The sequence below is a fragment of the Rattus rattus genome, chromosome 18 (genome assembly GCF_011064425.1).
Source record: "Rattus rattus isolate New Zealand chromosome 18, Rrattus_CSIRO_v1, whole genome shotgun sequence".
Lineage (NCBI taxonomy): Eukaryota > Metazoa > Chordata > Mammalia > Rodentia > Muridae > Rattus > Rattus rattus.
The window spans coordinates 44,062,640-44,085,593 of NC_046171.1; the positions used below are offsets into that span (position 1 = coordinate 44,062,640).

At 45.3% G+C, this 22,954-nt stretch overlaps 1 protein-coding gene across 2 annotated transcripts in view; it reads left to right on the forward strand.

Moving 5' to 3' along the window:
- Positions 1–22,954, forward strand: part of Atg5 (autophagy related 5) — a 96,370-nt gene that overhangs the window by 26,050 nt on the left and 47,366 nt on the right. For both annotated transcript variants that reach the window (XM_032888519.1, XM_032888518.1), the window contains exons 4-5: positions 1,912–1,990; positions 8,915–9,077. In XM_032888519.1, coding sequence (XP_032744410.1) covers positions 1,912–1,990; positions 8,915–9,077 — 242 coding nt within the window. The remainder of the gene's footprint in view (positions 1–1,911; positions 1,991–8,914; positions 9,078–22,954) is intronic.

The following is a 22,954-nucleotide window of genomic DNA, read 5'->3' on the forward strand; positions in this document are numbered from 1 at the left end:
AATGAGTGGATCATCCTTTTCTGCTTTGTGTGTCTGTGTCTGTGTCTGTGTGTGCACATGCGAGCGTGCAGTTGAGTGCTTGTGGAGGTTAGGGAACAGCTTTCGGGAGTCTGGTCTCCATCTCAGTTTAGGATTGGTAGGTCGAATTAAATAGACTCGTTTGACCCTTCCTCCAGCCTCTACTTACTTACTTGCTTACTTCCTTTCCATCCATCCATCCATCCATCCATCCATCCATCCATCCATCCATCTATCCATCCATCCATCCATCCATTGAATGCAGGGTTACACAGTGCCTTGGTTGGTGTCAAACTTGTTATGTTGCTAAGATTAACCATTGAATTCTGGATCCTGCCTCCCCTTCCAGAACACTAGGACCATAGTCAAGTTCAGCCAGGCCCGGGGGATTCTGATGCTGTTGTAATATTCTGGATCTGCAGTAAGATTCCATAACTGTAGTTGAAAGGCTGCACATTTACATATATGTATAATACTATCACAGACCAGACCAGAGATTCTATCATACATGTATAATACTATCACAGACCAGACCAGAGAGTCTATCATACATGTATAATACTATCACAGACCAGACAGTCTATCATGCATGTATAATGTTATCACAGACCAGAGAGTCTACATACATGTATAATACTATCACAGACCAGAGAATCTATCATACATGTATAATACTATCACAGACCAGAGAGTCTATCATACATGTATAATATTATCACAGACCAGAGAGTCTACATACATGTATAATGTTATCACAGACCAGAGAGTCTATCATACATGTATAATACTATCACAGACCAGAGAGTCTACATACATGTATAATGTTATCACAGACCAGAGAGTCTATCATACATGTATAATGTTATCACAGACCAGAGAATCTATCATACATGTATAATATTATCACACACCAGAGAGTCTACATACATGTATAATGTTATCACAGACCAGAGAATCTATCATACATGTATAATATTATCACAGACCAGAGAGTCTACATACATGTATAATGTTATCACAGACCAGTCTACATACATGTATGGTATTATCACAGACCAGAGAGTCTATACTCCTTAGGTGATTGACTGTACACTAAACAGTTTCTACATAAGCAAAGGCTGGAGAGGTGGCTTATTGGTTGAGAGCACTGACTGCTTTTCTAGAGGAGCTAGGTTTAATTCTCCACATCCCCATGGTGTCTCACAACCATCTATAATTCCAGTCCCAAGAGCTCTGACGTCCTTTTCTGTCCTCTGTTGATACTACATGCATGTAGTCCACAGACATAGTTGAAGATAAAGCACTCATACAATGTAAAAATAAGTAAATAAAAGTTAATGTTAAAAACAAAACAGCAGCACAGTTCTCAAGACAGTTGGAGCAGGAGTTCAAGGCCAGCCTAAACCACAGGAGATACCATCTCAAAAACAGAACAAAACAGTTGCTGTAAATCCAGATGTGGCTGTGCCCTGCTGTTATCCCAGCGTTTTAGGAGGTAGAGGTAGAAGGTTGATTGCGATGTGCTTGAGGCCAGTGTGGTAAAGATAGTAGCAGGCCAACCAGTACTGCATAATGGAGTTGTCTTTCTAATGGAAACAAGATGTTTCTGTGCTTAAATATCCCTACAAAGACTAGGTCCCTCTTAGAAGTACTGGGATGATAGTTTAGATCCCTGGGGCACATCGGAACTGTTCTTGGAAATGAAAAGTGTAGAAGAGAAACACCCGGCAGCTGGAGGGAGTGTAGATATTAACCGGTCATGGAGCTGCGGTTACTTTTCCGTATTAGCCAGGAAAGCCTGTGACAGGGCGTGATAGGATGTGCGGAAGTTGGTTTGGGGGTTTTAGTTACAAATGTATGTGTTTTCTCTCTAAGACACTCCTTCCGTTTTAGGCATTATCCAATTGGCCTACTGTTCGATCTTCTTGCATCAAGCTCAGCTCTGCCTTGGAACATCACAGTACATTTCAAGGTACAGTTTAAACAGCCGTTCCTCCCTATTCCTGGTTCTTCATAGAACTTACTTCTTACTTCTCCTTTTTGTTTGTTATTAAGACGTAGTCTCACTCTGTAGCCCATGCTGGCCAGAAACTCACTATGTGGTTTAGGTTAGCCTCAGACTCAAAGTGATCCTCCAGCTTTGTCACACCTTTGCCGGGATTGCAGGCGCGGCTTCATCACCAGTTGCTTGCTTTAGAATAGTCTTTCACGTCTCACTTCCCACGGCTCTTCCTGCTGCCCCAAAATACTCTCCAGTTTCTTCCCAAGTTTTCAAGAAAGCCATTTAATATATAAACATCTTTTCTTTTTTAGAGCCGAGTAGTCTATGGTTTAGGCTTATAACAGGTTGCTATATAACCAATAGATAGTACAGCTATATTTCCAGAATAAATCCCCATGAGTAGATATGGGCATGAGTAGAAATTCAAATGACCGTACCGTTGAGCAGTTCCGTGGCCACTTTGATAGAAGTCTTAAAGATTTCACGAGCCTCTGTAGTTTTGAAACCAGGTAAATTTATCGTTGGGTAATTTTGTCTGAATAATTGAAAAGTCATAGGTGACATACTGAGTGGCTCTGTGGCCAGGAGGCAGAGGTGCACAGGTTCTGGGTTCAAGCCCAGCTAAGGCTTATGCTGCATAAGGAGTCTGAGTCCAGCCTTGACTACAGAATGAAATCCACCTTGAGGAGTAGTAAAAGTAAAACAGGAAATAAACCCCAGCCAAACCCACCCTGGTCTCCGCGCGCTTCACCGCTCCATCGCTCCACTCCCATGACAGACTAACGGGATTCTGAAGTACAGCCTGAGGTGTCCCTAGCCACAGGCTCTCAGATGGAGGCCGCTGGCCATCCTTCTCATGATGTGTCCCTTCATCCTTCAGTCTGTTGGCCAGGTGTTACTTCCCTGTACATGTTAAGGGGCTTTGTGAAGTAGTGCGTTACTGCACTTTAGCTATCCCACTGCTGTCCAGGCAGAGCCACCGCCCTAATGTGCGTGAGTGTCAGTCGCCGAGGTGAGTGTGCGATGGGGTGAGTGTGCGATGGGCAGTTTACAGTGCTGTGAAAATAAACTACTTCAGACAGATACAGAGCATCGGCATTGCCAGTTGAATTAAATGTTAACGGTTTACTCTATTTACTTCATAATCCGCACAGCTGATAGCCAGCGCCCTTGCAGTGCACACTTCCTAGTGCAGTTGTTAGCACAGCAGCCTTGTAAAGTAGACCTCATTTTTATAGCAAGTGTGATGGGGTCTCATTAAAATTAGACCCATTTCATTTTTCTTTTTAATTTCTAAATTTTTATGTATGTGTGTCTGTGTGCGTGTCTGTGTGTGAACGTGTCTGTGTGTGTGCGTGTGTGTGTGTGTCTGTGTGTGAACGTGTGTGTGTCTGTGTGTGTGTGCGTGTGTGTGTGTATGTGTGTGTGTGCGTGCGTGTGTGTGTGTGTATGTGTGTGTGTGTGCGTGTGTGTGTGTGTGTATGTGTGTGTATATGTGTGTGTGTGTGTGTGTGTGTGTGTGTGTGTGTATGTATGTGCGTGTGTGTGTGTATGTATGTGTGTGTGTGCGTGTGTGTGTGTGTGTGTATGTGTGTATGTATGCGTGTGTGTGTGTGTCAGAAGAGGCTGTGGGCCCCCTTAGAACTCGAGTTGCAGGAGTTGGTTAGCTGTGTGGCATGGCTACCGGATCTGCTCTCTGGGCCTCTGAGAGAGCCCTAAGTGCTCCTACCACTCAGCCTCCAGGTTGGTTCCCATCTCATCAAATTTGACTGGACTGCTCGGCGTGATATAAGCGTTTCTGTTGTTGATTTTGTTTGGCTGTTTCCTTCCCATCCAGTATGTTTTGCAAGTTTCATGTTGGCTCCATGGGTGGCTTCTCGCCAGCCTCACAGTCACTGCAGTTATGTCCTCACATATCTCTGCAGCCCCCAATAGAGGCGCCTTCATCTTCTTTCTTCCCTCCATCCCCATCTGCCTGCTCCCATGGGCTTTTCAGCAATGGAAAGAAAGGCCTAGTGTTGTCCCCTGGGATGTTTAATGTGTGTGCATTAAAGGATAAGGATTAGTGCAGTAAATACTCAGGTCCACTGTACACTGCCAACTCTGTTCTAGGAGTTGGGATGCATGATTGAAGGACACAAAGACACTCACAGTCTGTTTTAGAGGCTGAATAACTGACCCTAAGAGTATTAAAGAAATTGAAAGGAAATTGCAGCTCAGTATCTTTTACGGACATGGATATAAAAGTCTTCAATAAAAATTAGCAAATTGAAGCCAACCTAGAAAGAGCAACATGCTCATCGCTGAGTACACACACACACACACACACACACACACACACACACACACACACACACACGTGTACACACAGATACACATAAATAAAATTTTAAAAATTAAAAAGAAAAATGAACGAAAGATAGTTTACTCAGTTTGACCAATGGCATAGCAAAAATCTTTCTAAATGATGTTTTAAAAAGTACTTTTTTAGAGCTGGAGAGATGGCTCAGCGGTTAAGAGCACTGACTGCTCTTCCAGAGGTTCTGAGTTCGTCTCCCAGCAACCACATGGTGGCTCACAACCATCTGTAATGGGATCTGATGCCCTCTTCTGGTGTGTCTGAAGATAGCGACAGCATACTCATATACATTAAATAAATAAATAGATCTTAAAAATAGGGATTTTAGACTTATTCTGTGTGAATGAATATTTTACCTGGATGAATGTGTATGCTTGCTACCGGTAGAGGCCAGAAGAGTAGTCATGTCTTCTGGAACAAGACTTACAGACGGTTATGATCAGCCACTTGGACTCTGGGAACCCAGCCTGGGCCCTCTGCCAGAGCAGCAAGTGCCCTTGACCTCTGAGCCGTCTCTCCAGACCCCTACGTGATGGGTTTGCTTCAAGAAGACAAGGGTATCTGGCCCTGCCGATTTTATAGGCAGTTCTGCCATATCCAGCATGTTTTCCTTAACACAAAGCAAAGCAAACGAGCCACTGCTTCTAAGATTGTGCAGTCAAAAACCACAGGTCTTTAGGGCGAGTCCAGAGCCTCTCCATAGCATAGTTGTACACAGACAAGTGGCTAAGAGGTATGTATGTGCGTGCTGCAGTCGGAAGGCATTTCACGTTGAAGACGACCAGAAGTTGGCTCTGAGGTGGGAGGTTGAGCATATCAGCTGTGGAGGGTTATTTGGAACCAGAAGTAGTGATGGCGGCTGTTTGTGAGTGTGTTGCTGACTGAGGTATTTCTAACATGGAGGCTACAGACACTGTACACTTCTACTCAGATCTGTTCAGCTGGGCACAGGATGCGGTGTGCACCTGCTGTTTCTCGTGGACAGTATTTGCATGCGTATACACAGAAGTCACACTGTGCTCATCCTCTTACTTCATGTCTCAGTTGCTTTGGAACAAATGCAAACGACTTGAACAGAAAGTGTGCAGAACCTATGACTTACCAATAAATACATGAAAGGTGCCTATCATCTTTAGTCATCAGGAAAATGTAAATGGAAACCAGAGAGAGAGATTACTTTACACATCCTAGGATGACTGAAACGAAGAAGGCTGATGACACCTTTGACATTGAGCCCGGAGCTGGGAAGGTTGCTGATGAGAGCTTAACACTGCCCCGTCACTGCAAGAAATAGTTGAGCAGTGTTTAGATGCCATTAAACGTACACCCAGATCTGTGTGGCCAACGTTGCTGTTTGTAGCTGTATATTCAGAAAGATGAAAGGCTGTCTGCTAGGACACTTGCGTATCACTGTTCACAGCAGCCTTATTAACCAAGTAAAAGTTGGAAAGGATCGTGCTAGCAGTAGGGTTTCAAGATGAAACTCGCCAGTCATTCACTGACACTTTAGGAACAGGAAGGAGTCGGTTTCTGATGTGTGCAGTCAGTCACATGAGTGAATCTCAAGAGCATGCTAAGTCAGTGACTGCTTCACGTATGTTTTATTTGTGAGGTGTTATTATAGGCAAACTGATGCAGCAGATCCTGTCGGTGATTGTTGGAGTAAGAGAGGGGGAGCCCACCGCTCAGAACACAGGGTGCCTTGTAACTAAGGTTGAGGGTGAGGGATAGTAGTTACAGTTGGTTAATGTCAGTGAGGAGTGAGGACATGTTGTTTATCTGCTGTAATGTTCTCTACCGTGTTTGGCTGATAGTCATTCAGAATTCATCTAAAACTTCCTATGTTTCATTGTATATAAATCGTATCTTAGTAATTTGACTTATAAGATTTACTGAGAAGTCAGGCCACTGTCCCTGGTTTATAGACTACCAGAGTTCTGTTGCCTGTGGGCGTGTTAACAGGCATTATACTTCTGGCCAGTATTATTACTACAGAGTCAGGGCAGCATAAACTCAACCTTGACTTGCTGGGTGAAAGGGAAAGTGTCCTGGACGGTGTGCCATAGAAACGCAACCCAAAGCTGAGGATTTTCTCACCAGACATCTAAGTGGATAGACAAAGAGAAAAGAATGTTCAGATAGTTGGCGCAGCGTGTGTGTGTGTGTGTGTGTGTGTGTCTGTGTGTGTGTGTGTGTGTGTGTGTGTGTGTGTGTGTGTGTGTGTGTGTGTGTAATAGGGTGGGAGGTTTAGGGCAGAGTAGCAGACCCTAAAGTAATTTAGAATCTTGATGGCTTTGATTATATCCTAAAAGGTCTTAATTTTTAGAAGGTCACTATGACTCTCAGTTCAGAACCATTAAGTATAGACATGTGCCCTTGTTAGCTTAAACTGTTGCTTTGTTGCAGCCTAGAGTCACCGAGAGGGGGTCCCAGTTGAAGGATTGCACAGATCAGAACTGTGCACAAGTATGTTGGGGATTACTTTGATTGTTAGCTGACATGGAGGGCCCAGCTCCCCACCCCACCCCTGTGGCTGACGCCATAACCTGGGCAGGAGGTATTGGCCTGAATAGGCTGGCCAAGGATACGCCTCCCAGTTAGAGGGCTAGCACACAGCTAACGGAAGGCTTCTGTGCATCTGTGGTGACAGACGATAATAGTTGTAGCCAAGGAGAAGCTGAGTTTGGAGTTTGGGTTTGGTTTTAGCTGGGTGTTTTCATGGAGAGAATGTACGTGGAATACTAAGAGGATAGAGTGAGCAAAGCTACTCTGACGGGAGAGTCTAAAAACTGGACAAAGAGGACCTAGGAAACGTGGTGAAACAATATCCTACAGATTATAGCAAGGAGTGATGATTGGTTGAGGCTAAACTCGTAGGTCACACCTTGGTACAATTAGAATCTTGGAAAACTTTATGAGAAGAACTTTTGGAGAAACTTAACATTTCCTGGGTCTGGTACAATTAATTAGCATTGGCTTGTTTACCTGTTTCTCTTTCTCTTTTCTTTTGTATTTTAAGACAGGGTTTGTAACCTTGGTTGGCCCCCAAACTGCAAAACTTTGAATTCATGGTCCTCAAATGTTGAAATTACAGGCATGTGTCAGCGTGTCTGACATTAGCGTGTCAGCTTGGTGGGGGCACAGAAGGAGGTGGGTTTATAAGTTTGCATAACCCACGCTGGCCTCGCATTTGCATCCCTCTTGCCACTGCCACCTGAATCTGGAAGTTTAACAAGGCATGGAATTGCTTTTCCCAATATATTCTTTCTTCTTGAAAAATAGTACATGAGAAGAAATACTTGGAAAATGCCCTTCCCTCTCAACCCTTTTACGAACACCAAAGTAACTTGGGAAGCTTCTTTTTTTTTTAGGATTTTTATTAAACTTATAAACTGTGTCTTTATATTTTTAATTCCAAAAGCTGTATCTTCTACTAGAGGCGCTGGTTATCCAATAGTGAGAGCTCATGTTCTTTACATGGGACAGGAAAGTGGATTGTTTAGCTGTTTTAACAAAGTACTCTTAATCTCGTGGTATTGCTAATAGACTGAATTTCTTCATTTACTTGTAAGTGGTGCTTGGATTTAATGCTGTTCAGTTATTTATAACCCACCTAGATACATTGACTATTTTAATTTACGCAATTATAATCTCTAGAAGGAGGGTCTAGGAGTTTAGCTTGGTGGAGAGCACAAGAGTCCTGGCTTTGGTCCTTAGGAGGTGATGGGGAGCGTATGTGGCAAAGTAATGAAAAGACATGCACACCTCAGGTGAACTGCTTTCTAAGGGGGTCTTCCTGAGTATCCCGTAAGAGTGAAGTTAGACTTAGTTGGCCATGTCTCAGTCTGGAAGATAGATGAGATGTGTGAGCAGTGCTTGGATCAGGAGAGAAGCATGTGTACACATGTGCACACAGGAAAGAGAAATGTAGTGAGTCAGGATCTGTTAGTGATTCCACCGGGCTCTTTCCTCGCCCTTGGGCCGGTGTGAGAGAGACGCTTCCTGGTGGGAGCGAGGCAGGGAGGCTGTGGCCAGGCTTCTGACACACTGAGCTGGCTGCATAAGTAGCTCGGCTGTTTTGTATTACTGCCCTCCCGCTCCCCGAGTCCCTCTCACTGAGGAGTTAGTTCTAAGCCTCCCTAGATTGAGTTGGGCCTTCGTTTGAAGGTGGGTACAGAGGCATCTCAGCAGCTTGTACATAGGTCTGGTTCCAAAGGCCTCGCATTTGTGTTTGCTGTGTCGGTTACAGGCGTCATGATATGCTGTGTCGGTTACAGGCGTCATGATATGCTGTGTCGGTTACAGGCATCATGATATGCTTGGGAACATACAAAAGATAACCTCACCGATGAGGATTATTGGGAATGGTACAGATTGTCTCTAATAGGCAATACTTATTAAGTTTTAAGGTATTTGTAACTATGATGATAATGAAATGCGACATGCCGTGAACACTGGTGAGTAGTGAAATACAATTCTCCGGAGAAGCTAATTTCGGTCTGCACACTTGTTTTGTGTGTGTTTCCCTTTGACAGAGTTTTCCAGAAAAGGACCTTCTGCACTGTCCGTCCAAGGATGCAGTTGAGGCTCACTTTATGTCGTGTGTGAAGGAAGCTGACGCTTTAAAGCACAAAAGTCAGGTGATCAACGAAATGCAGAGAAAAGACCACAAGCAGCTCTGGATGGGACTGCAGAATGGTAAGTACGCAGTGCCCGACGCCTGCATCTGTGCAAGACAGTTCCAGCCACAGCCCTGTGCACACTCAGGCCTCAGCCGGACGAATCAGCCCTGGCCTCCAGCCCAGACCCGCACAGTAGCGACTCCCATCTCAAATCTGCAAGCCCACCTCCTCCGTGTCGGCCATCTCCTCCGTGTCGCCCATCTCCTCCGTGTCGCCCATCTCCTCCGTGTCGCCCATCTCCTCCGTGTCGGCTTGCCTGTGTTGCTCTACTGCTGACTCTCTCACAGGCTGCTCACCCAGCTGAGGACCTGAGGCAGCGTAAAGCTTTGTTAGCTTCTGAAGAAAGAGCGTGGTCCTCACTGCTCAGACAGGCCTCTCTTGGATCATGCTCAGAAACTGGATGTGTCCTGAGAGGTCTCTGCTCAAACCAGGGCTCCAGCCTCCGCCTCCTCCTCTTCCCAGGAGTAGGTTTGCTTTGAGCCTGGCCTCTCCCTTGCCATGCTGTGATCTAGAGTCTGCTCCTCCTAAGGCAACAGCTTGGTGGTAGAGAAGCCTTGGCTTGATTCTCAGTATTGCATAAGCCAGCATGGTGGTTCATGTACTGAGGAGGTGGAGACCAGTGGATCACAAGGTCATCAGCTGCACAGCAGGTTCAAAGCCCGTCTGTGGTGCACGAGAGGAGGGGGATTCAGAGAGGAAAAGAGAGGGGAAGGAAACGTGAGAGAGAGAGAGCCAGGGGGCAAGTAGAGAGAGGGAAGAATACTCCGGTTGGGATGTGAGGTCGTCTGCACTCCTGTCTGGGAGATCTGCAGCCTCCTACGTTTGCTTACATTGGTTGTCCTGTGGTGCTTACAAGGTGGTTTTAGAGACCTCACTCTACCTGGATCCAGGACGGATGGTTTTAGCTACTATGGCATATTAACCATAAATAATTAGATAAAATGCAATTTTGTGTTTGTGTGTGTGTGTGCGTGTGTGTGTGTGTGTGTGTGTATACACATTCTATATATGTGCATACATGCACATGCTGTAAGTGCATGCTTGTATAGGCCAAAGGAAGGTGTCCCATCCCTGGAACTGACGCTGCCAGCCATTGAGCTGCTGGGAACGGAGTTATGGATGAGCTTGGGTCCTCCGGAAGATCTTTTAACCACCGAACCATTTCTCCAGCCTCTGTTGCTAGCACTTTAGTGTGGACATCATCACGTAATGACAGATGTGCTCATGATGGGTGACAGACCACATTCCGTGTGAGTGTCTGTCGGTCGATCCTGTGCATGCGTCATTCACAGCAGGACAGCAGGGCACATGGTGCTGCCGGGCACACGGTGCTGCAGGGCACTCGGTGCTGCAGGGCACGCGGTGCTGCAGCTTCCTCGCGCACTTTTGGTTGCTTGAGTCCACTTCACATTTATGGGCAGGGATGAGAGGGAAGGCACGGGCACTGCAAGTGCAGCCCTGGTGTGCCCTGACCAGCAGACAGCAAGGACCGAGGACCGTTGACGTGACTGCAGGAGGAACCTCCTCCCTCCCTCGTGCAGGAGAATTCATTAACATCGTGGGGATAGCAGACCAGGCCCAGAGCAAGGACTGTTGGTGCTCAGAGAGAACTCAGGAAATAAGCACTACAAGTAGGGAAGGTTTACCTGATTAGAACAGATATTTGGTTCAGATAGGTTATAGCAAAGATGGTTTCACATAATTTTGCTGTGCTTTACAGAGAAATGTGTGAGTGCGGAGTGTTGGGGGACAATTAGTTACTTGCACATGCTTCTGCAGAGCCAAGGATTGACTTTGACTATCTTTCTCTATTACCTTTCACCTCACTTGCTCGGACAGGGCCTCACTGAATTTAGAGCTCTCCATCTTAGACACTGCATGGCCAGCAAACCCTGGGACCTGCCTGTTTTTCTGTCCTTGGCAGTGGAGTTGCAGGCCCACATTACTCTGCCTGGCTTTTATATGTGAGTGCCAGGAACAGAACCGAGGTCCTCATTTTTGAATAACAAGCATCATATGAGAGAGCTATCTCCTGGGCAAGTTCTCTTTGTTTCTCTCTCTCTCTCTCTCTCTCTCTCTCTCTCTCTCTCTCTCTCTCTCTCTCTCTCTCCTTCCCTTCTTTCATAAGACAGAATCTCACTGTTTAAATTACTTATACTTAGCATTTTAACATTACTATTTATGAGATAGTAGCAAATAGAGTATTCTAATAATTTGAGAAATCTATACAGACTATGGAATAAAGCCATCATACCCCCACCCCCGTGGCTCACAACCCTCCTGCCACAACCTCGTAAGTGCCAGGATTGCAGGTGCAGGTGCAGGCCTTCCCTGCCACCAAGATTACTTTCCACGTTTTGAGCTTCGTGTCACTTTTCCAGTGTGCGTGGGTAGTGAGGACAGCCCCATGTCTTGGCCAAGAAGAAAGTCCCGTGTAAGTTCTTTCTCATTGGCGCTGAGCTATTGCCCAGTCTGTGTGGCTGTTGGAAGTTTACTAAACTCTATGCAGAGCTCGGAGTGTTGTGGCTTTAGTAACCTCAGTCCGTAAGGCACATATTTTATGATGTATATGGTAATTATTTCTCATTCTTCTCTTAGATTTACATTTGATATGGGCTACGTGGAATTGTCCCATGGTTTTGTATTTGGAATGTAAAACTTGGTAATGACACACTTTTTTCCCATCAAAAATTGTCACTTCATAAAAGGATTCATAACCTAAAGAAGTTCACTGCATGCCTAGTTGTGGTAGCAGCACAAGCCAGTAAACACAGCACTTAGGGTGGGGGGCCAGCCACACGGAACCTGGGGCTGAGAGAGAGAGAGAGAGAGAAGATCAAAGAAAAAATAGACTTCAAGTAACCCTAGACCTGGAGGATGGAAACAGGAGGACCAGGGCCATCCTAGCTATATAGTCAAGTCTCAAACGAGATTGGACTACATGAGGTCTTATTTCAGTATGAGTACTCCCCCATACTCAGACAAACACACATGTGCGTGCATAGCGTGCACATGCACGCACGCACGTACGCACGTTATGAGATAGAGCATCAGGGTAAAGGCACTTGCCAACAAGCCTGACGGCCAGAGCTCAGCCCTAGCTGCCGTGATTATCCTGCCCCTCCGTGCCACAGGATGCAGAGATAGACAGACATAAATGGTGGACTTGGTCGCTGATGTCCACTATGGAATGTTTGTGAAGACCATGCTTCACTGTCTTTCTATCTGGAAAACTGTCTCTCCTTTTCTGGCTGTTGAACTTCTCGTGTCTATACCGTTTCTGTATGGTCGCCTTTTGTATGGAGCCATCTGTCTGTATCTAACAACTGTATCTAACTTGTACTGACATTGCATCCGAAGGTGTGGTTCTCCAGCCCCTGGGGACAGAGTCGGTCCTGGAGCTCCAGGCAGCAGGGTGGGGTCCTGCACTGCATGTGCCGGGCACTGCCCTGTGTACGCCATTGTTCTCTGTACTGCTGTGTTTTCTATATTGCACTACACAGCACTCAAGGGGTTATCCTCAAAACGTCTCGTTAACATACAGAGTAAAAACTGTAAGTCTTCATCTACTATTTTAATCTCTTTCTCACATGACCAGGAAGTACTGTTAACGTGTTTCATAAGTAGTATGATATTCTTAAATTATTAATGGCAATGGATTTTTATATTTAAGAACTCTTTTTTTTGGTAACAAGGTCCTGGTTATTCGTGAGGTCATAGGGCTGTTGTCACCTTTTTGTTGATGCAGTTGTAAATTTGTCCAAATTCAGACAAAGCAGGTGGTCCACTTGTTCCACTCAGAGCTGCACCTGGAGAAGAGCAAAGCTAAGCAGAAGTTTCAACGATGATCTTTGAATACTTTCAAATGCTAATTTTAATTTCGAAGCTCTCTGAAGGAGAAATAAGAAAAGCTTACGAAACCAAGAAACCTCATTTAAGGCATAGTGTGCCTTTCAGTTTTTTATGTCCTTTCATTTCAGACACGAGAATGTGCCACCTCTCTGAAACAGTTAATGGTCACAAACAGAAAAGAAAACAGCAATTTTATGTATGTGACAGTCGCCAGTGCGTGCGGAGGATTCCTGCTCAGTGCCACACTGTTGGGGAGATTTGAGGAAATGCTCAAAGATCACAGGAATAATCCCAGGCTGGGCTGGAGCCAGTCTTTGCCTGTATACCTACTTCTTTTTCTATTTGGTTTTCTGAGACAAAGTTTCAAATAGTTCAGGCTAGACAAAAGGTTAGTCCCTCTGCCTCAGCTTCCTAGGGATGGGATTGTGGGCGTGCATTACCATGTTACTATGCCCAGAATGAGTCAACACTTTTAAAAAAAAAAAAAAAGACTCAAAGTCCCATACACTTGAAAGTAAGATTTGGCTTAAAGTTTCCATTGCTTATAAAATGTTGTTAGGCTTTTAAACTAACTTACAGTGTGCTATTTACCACACACACACACACACATACACACACACACACACACACACACACACACACACACACACACGTTGTTCCTTTTTTGAATATATTCTGACTTCAACTTAGGATCCTCGTGCCTGAGTCTCTCGAACGTTGGGATTGCATGCATGTGCGAGCACACGGCCCTGTTTGCCATTTTTAACACACAACTGGGAATTGTGCGTGACAAGCGCTGTTGCGGAGGCTCGTGTGCTTGAGGCCGATGCTGTACGCTTTCTCCCTGCTGCTTTTATTGGTCTGCACACTGCACCGGTCCTGTGCATCTTTCTCTGCAGCTCCAGCTTCTGCCTGCGAGCAGGGCTGACCACTTTCTCTCTGGAGTCTTTACAAACGCAGAGACAGGGTTCTAGGGACTGGGTTGTTGATGTTTGTTTTTTCCTCAGTGGTTTTCAGGACTACCTGGATGAAACAAAGGAAGGCATTTTTAAAAGAATGAGATGTGAAGTCAGCAAGAGGGCTGTAATGGAATTAGTATTGTAAAGGTTAAGTTCTAGGCATCAGAGGAACTATTGAGCAGTTTTCCAGTGATCACCTCTACTCTCTAAGTGTGTTTGCCGGGAGATTGGCAGGCCTGCTGGGTAATAAAATGAGCCCAGTTCTCAGTCAAAGCATTTGCTTAGCTTAGCTCCCCCGTCACTTCCCCACTGGTCTCTGATTCAAAACATCTAACATCGCCGGCCTTCTAATCCGACGCGTAAGTTCCTTACATGTGTTTTAATACCTGTTTCTGACTGGTGAAGGTGTATGTGTTGGCACGTGGGTGTGCCACATGCCTGGTGCTCTTGGAGGTCAGAGATGCAGATCCTGTGGAGCTAGAATTACAGATGGTAGATGCGGCCTGACGGCCTGCTGGGAACCAAGGAGCCCATGACCTTGGAAGAGCAGCAAGCACAGGCTAAGCACGGAGCTACCATTCCAGTCCATGAGTTGTTTGTTTTTGCCACTTTAAGATTCCGTTTGCTCTTGGTGTTTGGGTGAGTGAGGGTGCCAGAGTCCAGAGAGGGTTCCTGTCTGATGGCCTGGCACTGAGATTATCAGCATCTGTGAGTACTGGAAATTGAACTCTCGTCCTCCAGCAGAGCGGTGAGCAGTCCTTTATCACTCAGCCACCCCTCCACTTTCACTTTTTAATGGGTCTTCTGTCTTAACGAGTGCACTTTTTACCATGATAAAGTGTCTGCGAGTGTGTTTGTGTGAGTGTATGTGCACACATGGATGCTGTTACTCTTAGCTTACTCCAGAGGTGCCAGGTCCCCTGGGACTGCAGTTACAGCAGCTGTGAGCCACCCTGTGTGGGTGCTGGGAACTGAACTTGGATCCTCTGGAAGAGCAGTAGAATCCACTCCTAATGACTGAGCCATCTCTCCAGCTCTTCTCTTTTGGTGTTTTTTAATCATTGTGTTGTGTGTGCATGTGAATATGTACATGGTGGGTAGTACACGTGCCGCAGTGTGCATGCGGGGGTCTAAGGACAGCACTGGGGAGCTGTGCAGTGTGCATGCGGGGGTCTAAGGACAGCAGTGGGGAGCTGTGCAGTGTGCATGTGGGGGTCTAAGGACAGCACTGGGGAGCTGCTGCTTTCCTTCTAACATGGGATCCAGGGGTTGAGCTCCAGTGTCAGGCTTACCTTGTGACTTCACCCTTGAGCTTTCTAACCAGCCCTCATTTAGTCTTGATTGATTGATTGATTGATTGATTGATTGATTGATTTTTACCTGTTGCCTTTTCTAATGAAACTCTTGCTCGCATCCACTGCAGAGCCCTAGCATCTCTGACCCAGGGAGCACTGTTTTCGTTTGACCTCTTCCTCCTGTAAAAGAATTGTCTCCTTTTCGTTTCTGTGGCTGTGTCTTCGCAGTCTTCTTGCCTGTGTTCCTTCATTCACTGCCAAGTGTTGTTTGCACATTCGTTTTGCTAGCTGTGCTTCTTTTTGCCAGCTCTCCTTGGTTTGGGCCTGCGTGCCACTCTGCTCTGACAGGCTTCCTCTTTTATGGACATTACTAAACGCTAATTATTCTAACAAATAGTTATTGACTGCATATTGTGTGGTTGTGCTTTAGGAGCTGGAAATACCCAGGGAGCAAAACACGCAGAACGCTGTGGAGACGTTCAGAGCCCAGTGGATGATGCAGTCAGTCACGAGGCATAGGTCGTATATGCAGACACACATGTAGGTGACCCACACACCTTAGCCGACGTCGGGCATTAAGTGAAGCCTGAAGCGTTCAGGAGATTCTCATACATCATCTGGAGTGAGAGTGTCATAGGCAGATGGGGAAAGGGATGTCAGGGGAAGGACACTGGGATTGCAGTATTGTAGGTCCTTTGACAGAATATAATCCCAAGGGCAGGGAGGGATTGGTGCTGGATTTACAAACCCTTCTCTGTTAGTGTGCCCTTATCCTTTTCTTGGTTGCTGAGGCATTCACGTTTAACACCTTTTAAACTTATAAACACCTTATTACTGTGTTGGAACTGCCCGGGTCACAGACAGTCCAACAGTCCAGGATCAAAGCTCTACCAGATTCCTTTCTAGTAAGGGCTTGTCCTGCTTCAAACCCTACCTTGCTGCTGTGTCCTCATGTCCAAAGACAGGCTGGAGTGTTTTCTCTCTCTCTCTCTCTCTCTCTCTCTCTCTCTCTCTCTCCCTCTCTCTCCCTCCCCCCTCTCTTCTCTCCCCTCTCTCCCTCCCCCCTCCCTCTCTCTCATACACACACACACACACACACACACACACACACACACACACACAGCACTGGTAAAGTGCTAACTGAGGTGCTGAGACAGTGCCTGTAGACTTGTGTTCTTGCGTTAAGGTGGCTAGGGATGGGAGACTCTTGTCAAGATCAGGTGAACTCTGAGGGGCGGGCGAGAAGAGCAGCCAGCTGCATTACAGAGCTGTGTTTCAAGAAAGCTTGGCTTGGGTCGTAGCTTCTTCACATTCTACAGCAAAAGTACCATAGGCCCAAAACAGTAAATGCTGACTTTATCCATCTCTGCAGACTGAGGTAGAATAAAATCAAGACGCCTGCAGGTTCGGCATCTGCCCAGGGGAGGGATTCCTGTTGGTAGCTCTCTTCCTTGAGTCCTCAAAGGGTGCAAGCACCCTAGGGTCTCATTTATAAGACACTAATCCCACTGGGAAAGGCTCATCACCAGACATCATCATCTCCAACCTTCTCGCCACTTAATACACTACCATAAAGGCTTTGGAACACAACTGTGGTGTAGGACATGATGACTTGGTTCTCAGCAGGCACGTTCCAGAAACTGACAGAAGATGGTTATGTCTTGAATGTAGTGTCCAGGGAGGAGAAGACAGGTGAGTGAGTTTGGAGGCATGGGGAAGAACCTATTACATAGGTACTTGTAGGCCAAGGCTAAAATGTGAAGGTTTAAGGGTAATGGGGAGAGCTGTGGAGGAGGGACTTCACCCCGGGAGTGCTGGAGTGGCACCTGGCTGCGGGAGAGAAATGGAAAGGAGAGGGGGGCAGAGGGGAATGTGGTGGGCAGCAGAGGACAGAAAGGCCGCTGTAGTTGAGGGGCAATGTGAAGGTAGGATTGACAGAACCAATTATCAGATTGAGTGTAGTGAGGAAACACTTACTTTGGATCCCAATGACATTCTGTGCACTGAACTGTGAAATGCCAGACTGAGCGATCGTAGATACTGTGTGCGGCAAAGCTGAGGGAGACGGGAGAGCTCACGTTTACGGCTGGGAGTTTGAGCTGTGCGAGGAGGTAGCCATGTGGAAGCAGTGTGTTCACGCACACACACACACGTGTGACAGTGGGTAGAGTGTGGACACACACATGTGACAGTGGGTAGAGCGTGCAGTGGACTGGGATATAGTGCTGCAGCTTCTGAATTCATACACTGTTCAGTTTCACAAGCACTGCCTGTTTCATAATTATCTTTTGCTGTCATAGTTTCTGGTTGCAGACCAGTGAATAAGTTTAGCCTATATGTATGTATCATTAAAGAATCTACAGCATAGTGCGAAAGGCATTTAGGGTTTTAGCCTCCTAGAACATTCACTTAGGTTTCATTACAGAATAAACAAGCGGTTTATTCTCTATATATGATTTTAAATTTTTAAATTAATTTTGAAGTTAATTAAATTTTGAGGCAGGGTCTCAGAAAGACTTATTTAGCTCTGACTGGCCTGAAACTCTGTAGATTAGGCTGGCCTCAAACTCACAGAGACCCACCTACCTCTCTGCCTCCCAAGTTCTCCAATTGAAGGTTTATGCCACCATGTCTAGCACTCTGTATATGCATGCCTGCTTGCTTCGTTCGTTCGTTCGTTCGTTCGTTTATAAGTAATGGTGTGTGTGTGTGTGTGTGTGTGTGTGTGTGTGTGTGTGTGTGTTAACTCAGTCATTCCGTTTTCTTTTCTGTAGTGGTGGGAAACTGGGGAGATCGCTCAGCTGATATCCTCAGCATCTTTGTAAATTCTAGGGGCGGGGATTGGTGGCCTGCCTGTAATCTCAGCACCCAGGAGGAAGGAGGAGGAGCAGCGGGTCATCTGGAAAAGCTGGCCACCTTGACCAAAGCAGAGGGTTCTGGTACTTTGAGAGACCCTGCCTCAGTAAATAAAACAGAGACTGATTGAGAAGTCACCCAGTGTCAGCTCCTGGCCTCTGCAAATGTACTTACGTACGGGTCTACATGCACATGAACATGCACACATGCAGAAAGAGTGATATGAATTTCATAATCAAATGCATTTGTGCTTTAATGGAAAGATTGTTGGGCTTCTGAAAAATGATTGCTCATGAAATTTAAGTAAATAAATACAAGCAATATTTGGATTGTAAAGATTTATTTATTTTATGTATATGTGTACAATCACTGTCTTCAAACACACCAGAAGAGGGCATCAGGTCTCATTGTTGTGAGCCACCATGTGGTTGCCAGGAATTGAACTCAGGACCTCTAGAAGAACAGCCAGTGCTCTTAACCTCTCCAGCCCAAGGGTTAGTTTTCTAGGCATATAAAAGTTTAATTTTTGTCATAATCCCTTTGAAATTTAATTTCATACTTGTTAGTCCTTTATCTTAAATTTAGTCGGCTTAAAATATTTTTTAAATTTTCTTAAGTTCTAAGATTGGTGTCTTTCACTTTAATATATTTGAGAAGGTTCGTGAGTATTTTCTTAGAAATATATTGATTTATCCATTATGCGAAAAGGAAATCTGAACATGGTTTTATTTTGTGGTGTGGTTTTGTCCCTTTGTCTCCCCTTTCCTCCCCTTCCCCCTGCCCCTCATTCCTTCCACATGACACGGTGTTTTACTGCCTCCAAACAGACCCTAGATTGGCCTATAACTTACTGTGTAGCCCAGCTAACCCTGAACTTTGGGTGACATTCCTGCCTCCTAAGCTCTGGTGTGATAGGCTTAAACTGTCTAAATACATAGACATACATTGTTTAACATGTGTGCGCGTGTGTATTGGAATGTAATTAATGCATGACTCTCTTTAAGAGGACAGAAATGAATACTTTCCCGTAGAGCAGCAGAAGCACTGGATGTCACAGAGCCATTCCCTCCCTCTGTGCACTTTTGCCTTTCTTTGGTCTGCCACCGCTGTCATGCCGGCTCTACGACGTTCGGGCCATCCATGTAAAGCTCACCTACCCCATAGCCCAGCCCTGGATCTGTCCGTGCAGTTGTTACAGTGGTCTGTTTGGCTCACTCTTGGAGGTGTATTCTTTCAAATCGTAACTTAGTGTTTTACTTTCTGAGATGGGGTCCAGATAAGTCACCTGGCTTTGCCTGGTGCTTCTGTTCCCCCTGCACTATTTTCCTAAGTCCGTAATTAAAGGCCAAAACAGTGGGCTCCATGTCCTCTTTAAACCAGAGGAATGTGGTGCATAAACAGGCATTTAACCCACTCTTAGAAAGAGTCTTATAACCTGGCTGTAAACTTAATCATGTTTAGTTTGGGATATGATTTTATATTTGCTCAAATCACCATTAAGTGACAAATTGTATTAAGATCAATCCTACTTACGTTTTTTTGGTTTTGGTTTTGGTTTTGGTGGTACTAGTGACTAAACCCTGGACATGCTAGGCAACTACATAGGCAAAAGGACAAAAAAAAGTGTCCGCCCGTGTGTGTGCACGCGCGCTTATGCGCTCTCACATCCTTCCTTACCGTGTTCATTCCCTACCTTGGATCACATGTAAGGTCACAGCACAGCCTGAGTGCTTCACATTCTGCTTTGTCTGAGACCAAGTCTTCCTTATTCACTGCTGTGACCACTAGGCCAGCTAAATGTCCACCAGTCTAGCTGACCAATAGCTTCTGCCATTCTCCTGTCTCAGCCTCCCATCTTCCCGTTGGTCAGTGGATCACATGTTCCTGTGCTACTGCCTTTGCATGGGTTCTGAGGATCTGAGTACGGGACGTCCAGGCTCACCCAGCAAGTGAGCCATGTCCCTATCCTACTGCCTGTGTTTAAGAAGGTGAATAAAATATATGTGCTTGTGACGTGGCCTCGACTATGCAGCTCTGGAATTCACTCTGTAGGACTGGCTTACAGATGCTTGTTAGCGGCCATGTGAATGCAAGGAATCGAATGCTTGTCCTCTGTGTCCAGCTTCCCAGTACTGCACACTGGGAAACAAACTTTCCTCTCAGATACTTGAGTGTCATTTACTAGCCTCTGCCCCATCCACGTTTATCTCTGTGGGATCTCCGTGGTCAGGTGACACTTTGTTCAGCAGTCAGTAGTGAATGCTACTTAATGTGCCTCTATCTCTAGGCTGTCGCATGAGGCTTTAAACTAACTTTGTCTGTACTGAGAATTTCATGAGTTCAGGCCCGGTTCCCATCCAAGCCTTCATTCTTACTGTCTCTCCACCTCTGTAAGTTAAGTCTCCATTAGTTCCTGTGGTGATAGTGAACTCTCTAGGTCAGATTCTGCATATTTAAAAATGTTCCTTAAACTGGAGGAATAAACACTAGTTTCTCATATCTTATTGTATGACTTCTCCTTTATTCCTTTAGAGCCATAGAGAATTCACAAATCTTTTTATGTACAAATCGTATTTATGTATAATAAAACTGTGACAGTAATTAACCAGTACTCAAGTAATCGCCAGCTTTCTGGATGCTGGGAATGGCAAATGTCCAGTTGCAGAAGAGTGGATGGATTTGTGAGTTTGAGGTGCTTCAGCAAATGAGACTCATCGTGTACTTGTTCTGTGTACTTTACATTTTTCCTGCAGCTCCTACTGCTAATTAAGTGCATAATAATTTGAGAGATTGCGCTCTCCATGCTTTGTCCAAATTGAGAACCGTTTGAGCCTACTGGACCACTCGTTCTTAATTCTTTCTGTCGTGTCTGTGTCAAACCTCGGTGAGTCCTGATGGCATCTTCCCCCATAGAGTTCCAAATTTCCACATGGTCCTCTGGGTTCAAGGGGGTCTTGGGCCCACCTGGCTCATGCCTTTGTCATCTTTAGGGTATGAAAAGATCCCACCATGTGTTAAACTGAAGTACATTTCTGCAGGTGTAATTCTAGATTTCAGTCCATTATCATGTTCAAACCGTGAAGGCATTGCAGGATTCCATGGATGCTTTGTGTTTACTGATGTCGTATGCATTCACTTCTCACGCTCTTAAGGGTGGTTTGATGTAAAGTATTAAGTGCCTGAAAATCTCATTTTCACGTACTTTGTGAATGATAAGCAGTAATTGACTGCCTTCAGTAAGGAGCAGAACAAAAGAGAGGTGAAATGCAGGAATTGAGAAGAGAAAAGACAAGAAAGAGGGATGGGTCAAAGGCAAGGATCTTAGAATGAGTGCCATCATGGTCTTTAGTTCTGTTTATTTTCCTGTGCTGTGCTGTGCTCAAGAGAATAGTCCATGAGGTTCAGATATTTGAATTGTAAGTGAATAATAAGGGAAATAATAGGTTTGTCTCAAATTTTATAAACCTCATTTTACCATTAGGATCCTTAGAAATTCTTACTAAAATTTCCTTTCTTTTAAGATGTATCATGTATATTACTACTAAAATTTGCTGAGTAAAGGACTGTAGCGATGTCTCCGAGGTTTAGAGCACTTAGGTCCAGTTCCCAGCACCACAAGGCAGCTCACAGTCATCTGTAGCTCCAGTCCAGGGGTTGTTGCCCTCCTCTGACCTGTGTGGACACCAGGCATGCACAAGCTGTTGTTACACGTGAAATAATTTAAAACACAATTACTGAATAAGTGTTTGAGAGAGGGAGCGTGTGTGCATGCACACGTGTGAGCATGTGCCTGTTTGTATGTATCTCACATATAATAATAAGCCGTAATCGCTCGCCTCAGTGAGGAGCAGAACCAAAGAGGGGCTGCATCTTCATGTGTCCACATGCAGATGCCTGTGGAAGCCAGAGGATGCTGGACATGAGGAAGCTGTGGCCGTGCCACCTGACATGCGTCTGTCCTGCCCCCATCTGATTTCCCACGCTGGTGCTTTTCGGGCTTCCCTTTGATTCTGTCTCCACCAGCGGAACATCTGTGTGCGTTTTTAGTTCTGGACCACTTGTCTTAGCCTTCTCTGCCATTGGAGGGAATGGGACATAGGTAGGCAGAGAAGACCTGAGCCACCAACCACTAGTAGTGCAAATAGAAGGTCTGTTAAGACACTTTAGAAATGGCTAATTTTGTGCTGGTTTCTTCGGTTATGTGTGAGGTGAAGGAGAAAGCCTGTTGTGCTTCAGATGCAGAATGGTTGAGCAACTCCACTGTCCACACTCAGATTGAGAGGTTGTCGAGCCCTACTGTTTTGTCTACTGTTTCCATTTTTTACTGTTAGTGAATGTAAGATTGTGAACTGTTTGTAAATTAGGAACATCTTTTAAAGGGGTATTTTCATGCTGTCACTATGGACATATTAAATGAAGTACCCGTAGAAGGGGATTTTCCTAGATGTTACTATAATTAATAAAATTATGTAATGTCTTAGATCTGGATACTCTTACATGCATTATCTTGTGATTCCTAGGAAGATTAAGTAAATGTTATCAACTGTGCAAATGAGGAAATGAGCTTAACTACTGAAGAGGTGGGACCAGGAACTCTAGCCTAGATGGCCTCTGATTCCAAAATGAAGGCTTACTCCATTACATCTGGAGGTTATTAACTCTGGCTACATATTAGAGTCATCTGGAGAGCTTTGGAAAAGTGCTGGTGCCAGTAAGTCAGGCACGGTAATTGATCTAGGGAATGTCCCCCCACACTGGCCCTTTTAGATGCTTCCTAGGTGATCCCAGTGAGGAGGTAACCTAAGGATTACAGCTCATCTACAGCCTCAGTGACCACTAGTGTGTCTTTGCTCACAGCACTTGTCAACAGGCAGTCATCAGTTTGTCCTGACTGACATCCGCTTACTTGACATAAAGAATTTGTATGAGAT